The sequence below is a fragment of the Malus sylvestris genome, chromosome 1 (assembly GCF_916048215.2).
Source record: "Malus sylvestris chromosome 1, drMalSylv7.2, whole genome shotgun sequence".
In the NCBI taxonomy this organism is placed as follows: domain Eukaryota; kingdom Viridiplantae; phylum Streptophyta; class Magnoliopsida; order Rosales; family Rosaceae; genus Malus; species Malus sylvestris.
The window spans coordinates 26,371,006-26,386,371 of NC_062260.1; the positions used below are offsets into that span (position 1 = coordinate 26,371,006).

At 39.0% G+C, this 15,366-nt stretch overlaps 1 protein-coding gene across 5 annotated transcripts in view; it reads left to right on the top strand.

Annotated features, from left to right (window-relative positions):
* LOC126627735 (disease resistance protein RPV1-like) overlaps positions 1-15,366 on the top strand; it is a 44,887-nt gene that overhangs the window by 28,832 nt on the left and 689 nt on the right. For 2 of the 5 annotated variants that reach the window (XM_050297253.1, XM_050297263.1), the window contains exons 3-7: positions 9,539-10,628; positions 10,777-11,142; positions 11,225-14,452; positions 14,578-14,736; positions 14,853-15,149. In XM_050297253.1, coding sequence (XP_050153210.1) covers positions 9,539-10,628; positions 10,777-11,142; positions 11,225-14,041 — 4,273 coding nt within the window. In that variant the 3' untranslated portion in view covers positions 14,042-14,452; positions 14,578-14,736; positions 14,853-15,149. Of the gene's footprint in view, positions 1-8,401; positions 9,447-9,538; positions 10,629-10,776; positions 11,143-11,224; positions 14,453-14,577; positions 14,737-14,846; positions 15,302-15,366 lie in introns of those variants that run through there. The other 3 variants (XM_050297291.1, XM_050297272.1, XM_050297281.1) reach the window with 3 other exon arrangements.

The following is a 15,366-nucleotide window of genomic DNA, read 5'->3' on the forward strand; positions in this document are numbered from 1 at the left end:
GGTCAGATGGGACGTGGTGGTGCTTACCACTACCAGGGTGATACTCCTCCCTATGCTTCTGGATAGTACCAGTACCCCCATGATCCTTATTATCACTCTGGTATTCCTAAGACTTTGGAGGTTACGCTTCTTATGCTTCTATGCCAGCTAGTGGGTCTCAGTGGCATCAGGGAAGTTAGCCCCGACAAGGAGAGGTTGCTGCCAGCAGTGCAGGACCGTCTAGACAGTCTAGCTAGATAAGACATGGGCGTACTTCTCAGGGGCGAGGTAACCAAGGCAGCAGAGGTCGTGGTGGACGTCAGCAGGCTCAGGGATGAGTTAACCACATCTCACTGCAGGATGCTCAGAACCATCCAGATTTGATTATGGGTACGTTGAATATTCTTGGTCACTTTGCTAGAGTTTTAATTGATTGTGGTGCTACACATTCCGTGATTTCTTATACGTTTGCTCAAACGACCCAACCTCACCCTACACCTCTAGGATTTGATTTAGAGTTTGCTATGCCTAGAGGGGATACGTGTTATGTTGATAGTGCTTATTCTGGTTGTCCAGTGATGGTAGATATAGTGGTTATGCCATCTAATCTTATCCCGTTAGATATTGTGGATTTTGATGTGATTTTAGGGGCAGATTGGTTGCATTATAATCGTGCCCATATAGATTGTTACGGGAAATCAGTTACTTTTCTTCGTCTTGGACTACCAGAGGTTACTTTTGTGGGTGAAAGAAGTGGGGTGAGACATGGTGTTATTTCGGCCATGAGAGCAAAGAAGTTGTTATCGAAAGGTTGTCAGGGATACTTAACACATGTGTTGTTAAATGATGTTGTTCCTAGCAGTATCGAGGAAGTTGGTGTAGTTAGACACTATCCTGATGTGTTCCCAGATGATTTGCCTGGATTGCCGCCAGACAGAGATGTGGAGTTTTCCATTGATTTACTTCCAGGTACGGATTTTATATCTTTGACTCCCTATAGAATGGCTCCAGCTGAATTGAGAGAATTGAAAATTCAGTTACAGGAATTAACTGATAAGGGTTTCATTTAACCTAGTACTTCACCTTGGGGAGCTCCGGTGTTGTTTGTAAGAAAGAAAGATGGAACCTTGAGATTATGTATTGATTACAGGCAATTGAATCGGGTGACGATTAAAAACCATTATCCATTGCCTCGTATCGATGATTTGTTTGATCAGCTTAAAGGTGCATGTGTGTTCTCTAAGATTGATTTAAGATCTGGTTATTATCAGTTGAAGATTAAAGAGGATGATGTCCCTAAGATGGCTTTCCGAACCCGTTATGGACATTATGAATTTTTGGTGATGCCATTTGGATTGACTAATGCACCTGCAACCTTCATGAGGCTAATGAATGAAGTATTCCAGCAATATCTTGATAGATTCGTCATTGTTTTTATCGATGATATTCTGGTATATTCTAAGTCTGAATTAGATTATATTCGACATCTTAACTTGGTACTAAGGAAATTTAGGGAGCATCAATTGTATGCCAAGTTTAGCAAGTGTCTGTTTTGGTTGAATGAAGTGGCATTTTTGGGGCATGTAGTATCGGCACGAGGAATTCAAGTAGATCCTCAAAAGATAGCAACAGTAGAGAATTGGGAACAACCGCGAACCGTCACTGAGGTACGGAGTTTCCTTGATCTAGCAGGTTATTATCGACGGTTTGTTCAAGATTTTTCTATGATTGACTTGCCACTAACGAAGTTAACCAGGAAGGATGTTAAGTTCGAGTGGGACGAGAAGTGTGAGCAAAGTTTCCAGCAGTTGAAATATTGCCTCACTCATGCTCCAGTATTGGTACTTCCTGATGATAGTGGTAACTTTAAGATTTATAGTGATGCTTCGTTGAATGGTTTGGGATGTGTTTTGATGCAGCATAATAGAGTGATTGCCTATGCTTCTCGGCAGTTGAAGATTCATGAAAGGAATTATCCTACTCACGATCTTGAATTGGCAGCCATTATTTTTGCTTTAAAAATTTGGAGGCATTATCTCTATGGTGAGAAATGTAAGATCTTCACAGACCATAAGAGCCTTCAGTATCTTTTCACTCAGCATGATCTTAATCTTCGTCAATGAAGATGGATGGAATTATTAAGTGATTATGACTGCACTATTGAGTATCATCCGGGTCGTGCAAATGTGGTAGCTGATGCACTGAGTAGGAAACCTTAAGGTCGACTCAATGCTTTGTATGCATGCCGTGTTCCTCTTCTTGCAGATTTGAGAGCTACTGGAGTACAGTTAGAGTTAGAAGATCAAAAGGAAGCTTTTCTTGCTAGTTTCCAAGTCAAGCCAGTTTTAGTCGATCGTGTACTGGAAGCTCAGTTGGTTGATGAAGAAATCCAAGAATTGATTCAATTGAGAAATGAGGGGAAAAAGAAAGATCTCCAGATTCGAGAATCAGATGGTATGCTTATGCAGGAGAACAAAATGTATGTGCCGAATAATGAAGAATTAAAGAAGGAAATTTTGGATGAAGCTCATTGTTCAGCTTATGCGATGCATCCAGGAGGGACTAAGATGTACCATACCATTTGACCGTTTTATTATTGGCCAGGTATGAAGAGGGAAATTGCTAAGTATGTAAGTAAGTGTATTGTTTACCAACAAGTCAAAGCTGAGAGGAAGAAGCCTTTTGGTCGGATGCAACCACTTCCCGTTCCTCAGTGGAAATGGGAAAATATAACTATGGATTTTGTGTATAAGCTTCCACGTACACGAAATGGATTTGATGGTGTTTGGGTGATTGTAGATCGGCTTACGAAGTCATCACACTTCATTCCATTGAGAGAAAAGTACCCTCTGAATAAATTGGCTAAGTTGTTCATTACGAAGATTGTAAAGTATAATGGAGTTCCAGTGAACATTATTTCTGATCGAGATCCTAGATTTACTTCTAAGTTCTGGGTAGCTTTTCAAGAAGCTCTTGGTACGAAATTACTTTACAGTACTGCTTATCATCCTCAAACTGATGGACAATCAGAGAGGGCCATTCAGACGTTAGAGGATATGTTGAGATCTTCAGTGTTACAGTTTGGTGATTCTTGGCATGATCGCCTAGACTTGATGGAATTTGCCTACAATAATAGTTTTCATTCGAGCATTAGTATGTCACCGTTTGAGACACTTTATGGTAGAGCTTGTCGTACGCCATTGTGTTGGTCAGAGGTTGGCGAAAGAGTACTAGAGGGCCCAGAGATTGTGGATGAGACTACTCAAAATGTTCAAGTGATTAAGGCTAACCTGAAAGCGGCCTAGGATCAACAGAAGAGTTTAGCAGATAGACATGCTACTGATCGAGTTTATGATGTGGGTAACTTGGTATTCTTGAAATTATCACCTTGGAGAGGTGTAGTACGTTTTGAAAAAAGATGCAAGCTAAGTCCGAGGTATATAGGACCTTATGAGATCACTGAGAGGATTGGTGAAGTTGCTTACAGATTAGAGTTGCTTTCGGAGTTATCCAAAGTACATAATGTGTTTCATGTCTCGATGCTTCGACATTATATTTCAGATCCTTCACATGTGATTCCTCCTCAACCTCTGGAGATTAATCCGGATTTAACGTATGATGAAGAACCAGTGACTATCTTGGATTGGAAAGATAAAGTTCTAAGGAATAAGACAGTGAGCTTAGTAAAAGTGTTGTGGAGGAACCACTCAGTGGAAGAAGTTACTTAGGAGACGGAAGATCGAATGAGAGAGATGTATCCGAGGTTGTTTTATGGTTATTGATGGTTTGTTTGGTTGTATGAATTTCGAGGACGAAATTCTATAAGGGGGAAGATTGTCACAGCCCGTCCCAAAGTTACATTTGACGGGAATGTGAATTGACGGGATTGCCCCTAGCAGGTGTTAAGGTATGTGTGTATTTTGGTCTAAATACATACATTTCTAAGTTTTTGTTTTAAGTGGGATTAATGTTAGTATGTATGTTTTGGTGTGATTAGGTTTTGTTTGGACCACACACACACCCAACCTGATCTCCCTCTCTCATTCCCCGTGCCCTTTCTCTCTCATCCCTCACGACACTCTCTCCCTCTCTCCTTTCGAAGTGTACGTATGAGACCCAAAAACCTTCAAAACTCCACGGATCGAAGCTAAAAAGGTATGGTTCTTCATCATTTCGACCTCCTGAGTTGTTTGGTGCTAGTTTTAGGAAGTGAAACCCTCGAAATCACGTTGAAATCTCGAGGTCCGATTTGAGTACTGTTCATGCACACGTAAATTCTTCATTTTTAGGGAATTCTAAGCTTGTAGTGAGCTTAGTGAGGTCCTAAGGAAGCTCGGGGAAGTTTGTTTGAAAGTTTTGGACGTCGGGATCGTGTAGTTCGAAGTTGGCCGGTTTCTTGGAATTTCTTCGGTGAGATTTCGTAGTTTTTAGAGCCTTAAACTAGTCTATCGTGATTCTACATGTTGAGGGCTTCAAATTGATATAAAATGCGAAGAAAATGGTTGAGAAACAAAGGAGAACAAGGCGTTTGAAAATCGCCCAGTTTTCCGGCCACCGGAAAATTCAGTCCGACGAACCGAGGTTAGGGATGATGCGCGTGGGGGCGCGTGTCCCCGTGCCTGCCTTGGCGCGTGGGGGCACGTGCCACATCAAAAAAAATTTCTAAAAATTTGTCGACGTCCGTGACGTCGAGTAGGTCATTGTGGTATATTCATATACCCAATTTGAGCACCGTATGAGAAGTTATTACGAATTATTGGTAATGTGCTTTAAATAACGTTTTTATAGTTGTTTCGCATATAGGTGACACCTATCCCAAGGACGAGCGTATCCAGGGACGTCACGGGGGTTACGACCCTTCGACTTATCAGTGAATGGGCAGTTTTTATTTTCGTATTACCTATATACTCTTAATTGTCCCAGAAATTGAATTTATATGAAAGTATGTTTTCAATTGCCATGATGCATATTATAAATTATATGAATTGATATTGATGCATATATATATAAATGTGAATTGGTGCTGTGGACGCACATGTGAGTATCAGGTGAGTTTATATGGTTTATATGAATGAATGATGATGTGATTGCGTTGAGAACTCATAACCTGCACCCTTGGTATTAGTGCTTATAGTATTCACCGCACCGTACGCTCACCTTGGATCCAAGTAGGTGCATGTCGTACAGACCATGAGAGGGTTCCGACATGCTAGTCGTACAGATCACTGAGGTGATTCCGACTGGTAGGTGACTTTAGATTATGTGCACAGATGATTGATGAGAGAAGCACTAAAGCGTATTTTACACCATTCTAGTCGTACAGACTACTTTAGGTAGTTCCGACATTATGTGCAGTGTAGTGCCGTACAGGTCACTGTGGTGACTCTAGCAGTGCCGTACAGGTCACAGTTTGTGACTTCGGCTGGTTTGGATGTTGGGCTTTATAAATTAACTGTACAAGGCCAATTACAAGGTCTCCGGTTGATTCTTTATATCACCTGTCATATTGATGCATCCATATTCTGTTTTGACATTTATAGCATGGCATAGTCTCTGAATTTGAGTTATATGAAGATATGTATACTATTATGTTATTTTCTGGGAAAAAGTATACAGGTTTTACAGTGAGGGGTTAGAATTGTTTTTGGTGAAATGTTTTTGAAAAGCTTTGGTTTTACTGACCCACTCTATCTTGTTTTTCGCCCCTCCAGGTTCTAGTTAGCTGCGTTGATCACCCACGAGGATTTCTACGGAGTTTTGACAGACTTCTTTAATGTAGGACTCACCTGTGGGTGATGTATTTTAGTTATGGTCTTACTCGACTGCAACTAGTGTTTATGCTCTGTTTATGTGTGTGTCCACACTTTAATTCACTCTAGCATGTTAGTCGGTTAACCTTTGCTAGTATTTGGTTTTAATTCCTTCGTAATTCTTTTAGTTTCTGCTTCCGCACTGCACTTATGGTTACGTCACACTCACGTGACGACCAGCACGCCTTGATTCTAGGATCGGGGTGTGTCAGAAAACGTAGATTACGCAAGTTCAAATCACATTGATGTTGTTAATTAGAAGATTCAGAACTAGATTAGAATAATTTCTTAATTTGCTCAATTTCCATATTGATTCACATGTTTCTGCACTATTTTTATGTCACGACTCACAAGCATTTGGTAGGACTTCTGGTTGTTTTTGCGAGAATGACAATTTCAAACATGCACGAAACAAAACAGATTTAAACACGACATGTTATAGGACTTGAGATTCACGATATTTGTAGCCGCATAAATATGAAGATTTTATGGTAGGTTATATACCTTACCAAAATTTCAACTTGTCCAAAGAATTAAGTGCATTTGATATTCGAGATGTCTCACTAATTGTGTGAATATTTCAGTTCAAATATGTCTCTAGTTATACTCAAGTTTCTCTCTAAACTGTTTGAGTACAATTTGGATCAAATTCAATATCGTCATGAACAACTTACAAACTAAACTCAAGAAATGGGATTACCAATTTACCATCATTAACCTTTTTGTTTCTTTTGACGAAAAAAAAAAAATAATGCTGGCCGGCCATGGGCCTATTTGGACTCATTCTGATGGGCCTTTTAAAAATTTAAAACCAGGCTAGTCCAATTCGTATTTGAATTTCCCAATAAGTTGAAGTATTATTTTAGGATGATGTTATCCAGACACTCATTTCTTTTTTTCATACACGTCTTTTGATTTTAGGCAATCGAATCAAATAAGTTGAATAAGATCAAATGACAAAATTAATAAGAATATGTGAGAGGTAAAAAATATGTGTGAATAGCACTACCCTTATTTTATTACTAGCTTCTTTCTTTTGCATTTGATTTTTTTTGGATACTTTATTCTATTTTTTTAAATTGGCTTAATTTTATATTTAGAATAAATTCAACAAAAAAAACCACTAACTTCTCAATAAGAAGCGGTTATTTCTTTTCAAATTTTTAATTACTAAACTGTTATTTAAAATTTACTAGAATATGCTATGCACAAACTGTCTGTTAATTTTTTGTTTTTGTTTTTAAAGTTAAAGGAGAGCAGCAAGAGAGTGAGAGATAACGTAAGAGTGAGGAGAGAGAGGATTATTTTTTATTTTTTAAAATAGATATGTTAAAATCACCTATAAGTGGGGTTTAAATAAAAAATAACAAAATTTTGTTTTGTAAAATTATGTTACTGCCTTTAACTTTTTTATTGTAATAATAATTTTTTCATCTTCTTTCAATTGACAAAAAAAATTCTATTAATATGTAGTTTAGTTAAGATAAACAAAAAGCCTTTTTGCATAAGTAATGTTCCAACAAAGTTTATTATTATTTTTCTTTTTTTTTTCCGCTTTTCTTCTTATTTTTTTGCTAATTTTTCTGGTTTGTTTAATTTTTTTTTACAAAAATACCTTTGGAGATGAGAAATCAAATTTTCACGTTAGTTTTGGATTTTTTTTTAATTCAGGGGTTTTTTAGTCCAATTGTTTCTTGTGACACCTTGTGACTTTAATGTAAAGTTCTGGCTTCCTAATGATAAAAATATTTTTTTTAACAAACGATATTATTTGTACTAAGAGAAAAGGTGAGCTAAGCTTCACATTGCCTAGCAATAATGTGGTTTAAATTCACCTTTAGTGATAATTGAAACTAAAAATTAGAAGTAAAAAGGAATACTACTAAACCAGAATATTAAGTGGTAAAAATGAAGATAAATTAGTAATATTATTATTTTTATGTACAAACCTAGTAGAAAGAAACTCATTAACTTCCCGACCATTTTACAGAGTATCCTCTTTCCAATTTTATAGAATTACATTTTTTTTTTGGGATAGTGCTAGGAAACCACCTAGTAAAAGGAAACTTATTTTCGTCGACTCATTTGACTTTCCGACGATTTTACAGTTTTTTTCTTTCAAATTTATAAAATTATATTTTTTTAATAATGTTAAGAAAATCAAAATTTTAAATCAAATTTGCAAGTTAAAAGATATTTCATCAATTAAAAACATCATGCTAATTGATATTCAATGAATAATCTAATCTCTACTAATTAATAAAATATTTTTTGTCAACCAAAAAATGATGAAAAGACAAATTAGTCTTTTATCACAAAAAAAATGATGGGTAATAATGTAATTTCACATGTCCAAATTTTATTGTTTTTTGTTGAAGTCTCACCTACGAGTGATGTTAAAATACCTCAAATATTTATATAAAAAAAACCAAAAAAAAAAAAAACCTCCCACTCCTCCACGTTCTCTCTTTCTCCCGCTCTCTCCCTCTCTCTCCCTCTCTCTCCTTCTCATTTTCTAACAAAATGTGTTTAAATATACAAAGTGTGTAGGCAAATACTAGTCAACTACAACTTAGTTTATAAATTCACCTTAAAAAATTTAGTTTTCTTAACATTACATTTTTTTTTTGTTTTAATATTTCATTAAAACAAACAAAAAAATCACAGCGGAAACGAAAAAGGCCCCAAAAAACAGAGATTAGGCCCAAACAGAAACAAAGCTCAAAGAAGAAGAAAACCCTAGCAGCAGAGAAACTGTTGAAGTCGTCGTCCCCATCGCCGCACTGGTGAGCCAAACGGATGAACGGCTGCAGGGATCCAGAAGAAGATAAGGTCAAGCAAGAAAACTCCCAAGAAAACTCCCAACACAGCACGTCCAACAGATCCACGAGATAAACCAAAAGACAGCCCAAAAAGTGCAGGACACGAATGCTCCATCATCCTCCACGAACCCAACATCACCGCACCGGTGAGCCAAACAGAATCATATCTTTGGGTACATTTTTTCCAGCCGATCGTTTAACTCCCAACTCCAAAAGCTGACGCTTAATTACATTTTTTCCAGCCGATCGTTTAACTCTCAACTCCAAAAGCTGACGCTTAATCGGCCATTTCAGCTTTTACGTTGCATTAGGCGAGTCGGTAGTTGACCATCTGCTGTGGATATTGTCCCTGTCAGATGTCAATGGCTGCTTCTTCGTCTTCCTCATGGAAATACGACGTCTTCCTGAATTTCAGAGGCGAAGACACTCGCAAGATCTTCGTCGGCCATCTCTACAGAGCTCTGGATCAGAAAGCAATCAACACCTTCATCGACGCGGAAAAGCTCAGAAAAGGCAACGACCTTTCGGAACTCCTTTCAGCCATCGAAGAGTCAAGGATTTCGATCGTGGTTTTCTCCCAGAACTACGCTTCTTCGACGTGGTGCTTGAAAGAACTGGTCAAAATCCTGGCGTGCATGGATACAAAGAATCAGATAGTGGTGCCGATCTTCTACCAAGTCGATCCATCTGAAGTTCGTAAGCTCAAGAGAAGTTTTGCAGAAGCTTTTGCTCAACACGAACGCGAATCGAACGCCGAAATGGAAGAGGTGAAGAGCTGGAGGTCCGCACTAACCAGAGCCACCAATTTATCCGGATGGGATTCGCGAAAATACGAGTAATTACTGTTCAATTATATTCTTAATTACTATTGAATTGGGATTTTTAAAGCATCTAGTTTAATTCGGTGCTGTTTTTCATATTTCACAGGGATGATGCCAAGCTTATTGAGGAAATTGTGGATGACATATTTAAGAGATTGATCCATGTCTCCTCAAGCAAAGATAATGGCTTGGTTGGAATGGATTACCACATAGATAAAGTGAATTCACTGTTACGTCCTGGGGTGAATGATGTTTTCACTGTTGGAATATGGGGTATGGGAGGTATAGGCAAAACCACCATCGCTCGCGCTGTTTATGATGAAATCGCTTGTCAATTTGAAGCTTGCTGCTTTCTCGAAAATATCAAGGAAGGCTTCTCGAAAAATGGTGCAGCACATATGCAGGAAGTGCTTCTTTCTAGAATCTTGAAGGAAAAGGTGCAGAGTTTAGGCACGTTGGATCGAGGTTCCAGAGTGATAATGGAAAGGCTACAAAGGAAAAAAGTGTTCATTGTTCTTGATGACGTTGATGAATTATCCCAAATCGAAGCCTTACTTGGAGAGCAGCATTCATTTGGCGGTGGAAGTCGGGTCATTATAACAACTAGAGATAAACAATTATTAAGTGGAGCTGGTGCTGTATATGAGCCCGAGAACTTAAGGGAGCCAGAAGCTCTTAAACTCTTCAAGCAGTATGCCTTCAGAACAAACCAACCCACCAGAGTTTATGATCAGCTCTCAAGGGATGTCATACAATATGCTCAAGGTCTGCCTTTAGCACTCAAAGTGTTGGGAGCTTTTCTTGATAACAAAACATTGCCCGAGTGGGAAGATGTGTTAGAAAAAATAAGGAAGATCCCGCAAAGGGGAATTCATAATGTGCTTAAAACAAGCTTCGATGGACTGGATGATTCAGAGAAGAATGTCTTTCTAGATATTGCATGTTTCTTGAAAGGAATGGATATAGACATGGCAAAAAAAATTCTGGACAGTTGTGGCTTCTATCCCCATACTGGAATAAGAGTTCTAATTGATCGAGCTCTAATATCTGTCTCAGAGTGGGGGACACTGGAGATGCATGATTTACTAGAGGAAATGGGTCGGGAAATCGTTCGCCAAGAATCTATCAAAGAGCCTGGGAGAAGAAGTAGGTTGTGGAGTTATGAAGATGTTCATCATGTGCTGACTAAAAATACAGTGAGATATCTTTTTCTTATGCAATGTTTAGTAGAAAACTTCAGCTTTTGACCAAAATCTATTTTATAGCAAACATGCATTGTTTATAATATTCAATAAGGTTGTCAGTGTTTTCCTTCACTTTAAATTACATTGTTGGTTTATCCAGGCTACAGAAGCAGTTGAAACCATAATCCTGGATTCGGCAATCTTGAAAGAGGGATGCTCAAATACTGAAGCTTTTGTTAGTATGACAAAACTAAGACTGCTCATGATCGGTGATGACGCTGATATTTACACCAAGCATTTTTACAAATATCATCTTGCAGTCAGGGATTCATTTGGCCATCAAACTCCAAGTGATTGCTTCATAGAACACTGGATTGCGGACTTAAAGTTCCAATCTTCTCAATTGAGGTGCCTCATCTGGCGTGATTGCCCCCTAAAGTCTTGGCCATCCAACTTTCAGTTCAAGAATCTTGTAAACCTTGACATGAGCTATAGTTGCATCGAACAACTTTGGAAAGGAGCTGAGGTACGATTTTTCATTTACGTAAATTTATTATTTTCAAAGTTTAGGTTCTGAGTTGTGCATGTTTTCTTGGACTTTTTAACAGCCTCTGGAAAAGTTGAAATTCATCAATTTATGTCATTGTCAATACCTTAAGAAAACCCCTGACTTCACAAGGGCTACAAGTCTTGAGGAACTGAGATTCGAAAATTGTACAAGGTTATGTGAGGTTGACCCATCCATTTCAGCTTTGAAAAACCTTGCTATATTGAGTCTAACTTGGTGCATTGATCTTAAGATTCTTCCGAGCATCACTGGTATGAAGTCTCTTAAAACCATTCGTCTTTCCGGTTGCTCAAGCCTTGAGAAGTTTCCTGAGATTTCAGATGTTATGGAGAAGCTATCAGAGTTATATTTAGGTGGGACTGCAATTAAAGAACTGCCTTCATCAATTAATAAACTCACGGGCCTTGCTACTTTGGACCTACGAGGCTGTCGAGAACTCAAGAGCCTGCCGAGCAGCATTCATATGGGATCTCTTCAAACCTTTAATCTTTCTGGTTGCTCAAACCTTGAGATGTTTCCAGTGATTTCAGAAGTTATGGAGGAGCTATCAGAGCTTCATTTAGATGGGATTGCAATTAAAGAACTGCCTTCGTCAATTAATAAACTCACGGGCCTTACTGTTTTGGACCTATCTGGGTGTCAAGAACTCAAGAGCCTGCCGAGCAGCATTCATATGAGATCTCTTCAAACCCTTAATCTTTCTGGTTGCTCAAACCTTGAGAAGTTTCCTGAGATTTCAGATGTTATGGAGAAGCTATCAGAGTTATATTTAGGTGGGACTGCAATTAAAGAACTGTCTTCGTCAATTAATAAACTCACGGGTCTTCCTGCTTTGGACCTACGTGGCTGTCAAGAACTCAAGAGCCTGCCGAGGAGCATTCATATGAGATCTCTTCAAACCCTTAATCTTTCTGGTTGCTCAAACCTTGAGAAGTTTCCTGAGATTTCAGATGTTATGGAGAAGTTATCAGAGTTATATTTAGGTGGGACTGCAATTAAAGAACTGTCTTCATCAATTAATAAACTCACGGGCCTTGCTACTTTGGACCTACGAGGCTGTCGAGAACTCAAGAGCCTGCCGAGCAGCATTCATATGGGATCTCTTCAAACCCTTAATCTTTCTGGTTGCTCAAACCTTGGGAAGTTTACAGAAATTTCAGATGTTATGGAGAAGCTATCAGAGTTATATTTAGCTGGGACTGCAATTAAAGAACTGTCTTCGTCAATTAATAAACTCACGGGCCTTACTGTTTTGGACCTATCTGGGTGTCAAGAACTCAAGAGCCTGCCGAGCAGCATTCATATGAGATCTCTTCAAACCCTTAATCTTTCTGGTTGCTCAAACCTTGAGAAGTTTCCAGAGATTTCAGATGTTATGGAGAAGCTATCAGAGTTATATTTAGATGGGACTGCAATTAAAGAACTGCCTTCGTCAATTAATAAACTCACGGGCCTTACTGTTTTGGACCTATATGGGTGTCAAGAACTCAAGAGCTTGCCGAGCAGCATTCGTGTGGGATCTCTTCATACCCTTTTTCTTTCAGGCTGCTCAAAACTTGAGAAGTTTCATGAGATTTCAGATGTTGTGGAGGAGCTATCAGAGCTTCATTTAGATGGGACTGCAATTAAAGAATTGCCTTCGTCAATTAATAAACTCACAGGTCTTCTTACTTTGGACCTACGAGGCTGTCGAGAACTCAAGAGCCTGCCGAGCAGCATTCATATGGGATCTCTTCAAACTCTTAATCTTTCTGGTTGCTCAAACCTTGAGAAGTTTACAGAGATTTCAGATGTTATGGAGAAGCTATCAGAGTTATATTTAGCTGGGACTGCAATTAAAGAACTGTCTTCGTCAATTAATAAACTCACGGGCCTTATTACTTTGGACCTGAAAGGTTGTCGAGAACTCAAGAGCCTGCCGAGCAGCTTTCATATGGGATCTCTTCAAACCCTTAATCTTTCTGGTTGCTCAAACCTTGAGAAGTTTCCAGAGATTTCAGATGTTATGGAGAAGCTATCAGAGTTATATTTAGATGGGACTGCAATTAAAGAACTGCCTTCGTCAATTAATAAACTCACGGGCCTTACTGTTTTGGACTTATATGGGTGTCAAGAACTCAAGAGCTTGCCGAGCAGCATTCGTATGGGATCTCTTCATACCCTTTTTCTTTCAGGCTGCTCAAAACTTGAGAAGTTTCCAGAGATTTCAGATGTTATGGAGAAGCTATCAAAGCTTTATTTAGATGGGACTGCAATTAAAGAACTGCCTTCGTCAATTAATCAACTCAGGGGCCTTACTGTTTTGGACCTATCTGGGTGTCTAGAACTCAAGAGCCTGCCCTGCAGCATTCATATGGGATCTCTTCAAACCCTTAATCTTTCTGGTTGCTCAAAATTTGAGAAGTTTCCAAATATTTCAGATGTTATGGAGAAGCTATCACAACTTTATTTAGGTGGGACTACCATTAAAGAACTGACTTTGTCAATTAATAAACTCACGGGCCTTACTGTTTTGGATCTATCTGGGTGTCAAGAACTCAAGAGCCTGCCGAGCAGCATTCGTATGGGATCTCTGCAAACCCTTATTCTTTCAGGCTGCTCAAAATTTGAGAGGTTTCCAGAGATTTCAGGAATGGAGATGCTATCAGAGCTTCATTTAGATGGGACTGCAATCAAAGAACTGCCTTCATCAATTAATAAACTCACGGGCCTTCGTCATTTAGATGGAGTCCAATCACGTGATTCTTGGGTACCAGGGCAGCAGCATCGCATCAGAAGGTGTGGAGTTCGTCTCTTTTATGCCAATAGTGAAGAGATGCATAACCAAAGCATGACACAGCCTGACTATCCATCATGAAAATTCTGAAGCGGAATTTCGTGCTTTTGGCAGATCACTGGTAAGAGTTGCTCATTCTAAGAGGAACCGTGAGGGGTGTTGCTATAATGCGGCTGAACAAAGTTGAGGTCAGGCCCGGCCCAGGCGCAGTGCAACAGGGGCAATTGTCCAGGGCCCAAAGTTGAATGGGGCACCCAAAAAACAAAATCCAAATAATTAGGTATAAAAAAAAATTTGTCCAAAGCCCAAAATAAAGGCTGTAGGCGATAACTTGTCCAGGTTTTGGGGATTAAAAATCAATATAACATAAAGGGTATCTGAAGGGGACAAGTCGTCCAGGTTTTGGGCATGGAGGAGAGGCATAAGATTCAAGTTTTTCAAAGGGAGCTCCCTCTCTGCTTGGAGCTTGTCACCCAACTGCCCAAGCCCAAGGTACTACGGAGAACACAAACCCTTCTCAAATTTCAGCTTAATTTTTGTGTTCTAAGTCGGAAGCTTCGTTTCTTTTGCTTGAATTGTTCTGGTTTCTGTTTTCAAAATTGGGGTTTTTTTTGTAGCTATTGAGAGGTGCAAGCAGCAGATTTCAGATGCAACCGCAAATTACCTGCATGGACAATCTAAGTGTTCTGAGCAGACTTCAAGTGAGGGGCATGTTTTTGAGGAATTCATTCCATTAACACGGATTTCATACAACTCCAGATGCACCACTCGAAGAGGTATAAAAAAAAGACTCCACCTTCATCAATTTTAGTAAATTTTGTGACTGCCCTTTTGTTTGGTTGCTTATAAAATTTGAGGTGAAGAAGTGGAAAGTATTGATTTTTAGGTGTAGGGTAATGGCAGGAGGAGCAAGTTAAAGGCTATAGTGATGGAGATGAAGAGAAATGGGGTGCTTTTCAGCCTTTCCAAAGGAAAAAAAAAGCATTGGAAAGACAAATGGACCGGTGGCTAAAGAACCTTCTTCGGCTCCGGCTACTAGTTCCACCACGGACACCGTGAGTGGAGACAGTGGTGGGAACAACAAGAACAAAGAGAAAGATGGACAGGGAAACGAAGGCGAAACTGGTCACCGGAGTTGCACCGCCGGTTCTTGCATGCTCTTCTCTTCAACAACTTGGTGGTTCACATGGTATGCAGTTGAGATTAATTTAGTGGGATATGTTATTTTATATGATTGGATGAATATGTGATTGGATTGTGATGTATTGGATGTGTTTAATGCGTTCTGCGTATATGTGATTTTCCATCTGTTTTTAATCATAATTTGGTTGATGTGAAAAATTTTGCACATACATGATAGAAATTGGAAGGCATTTTGCATGCTACTAGTGATGATTTTTTTACAC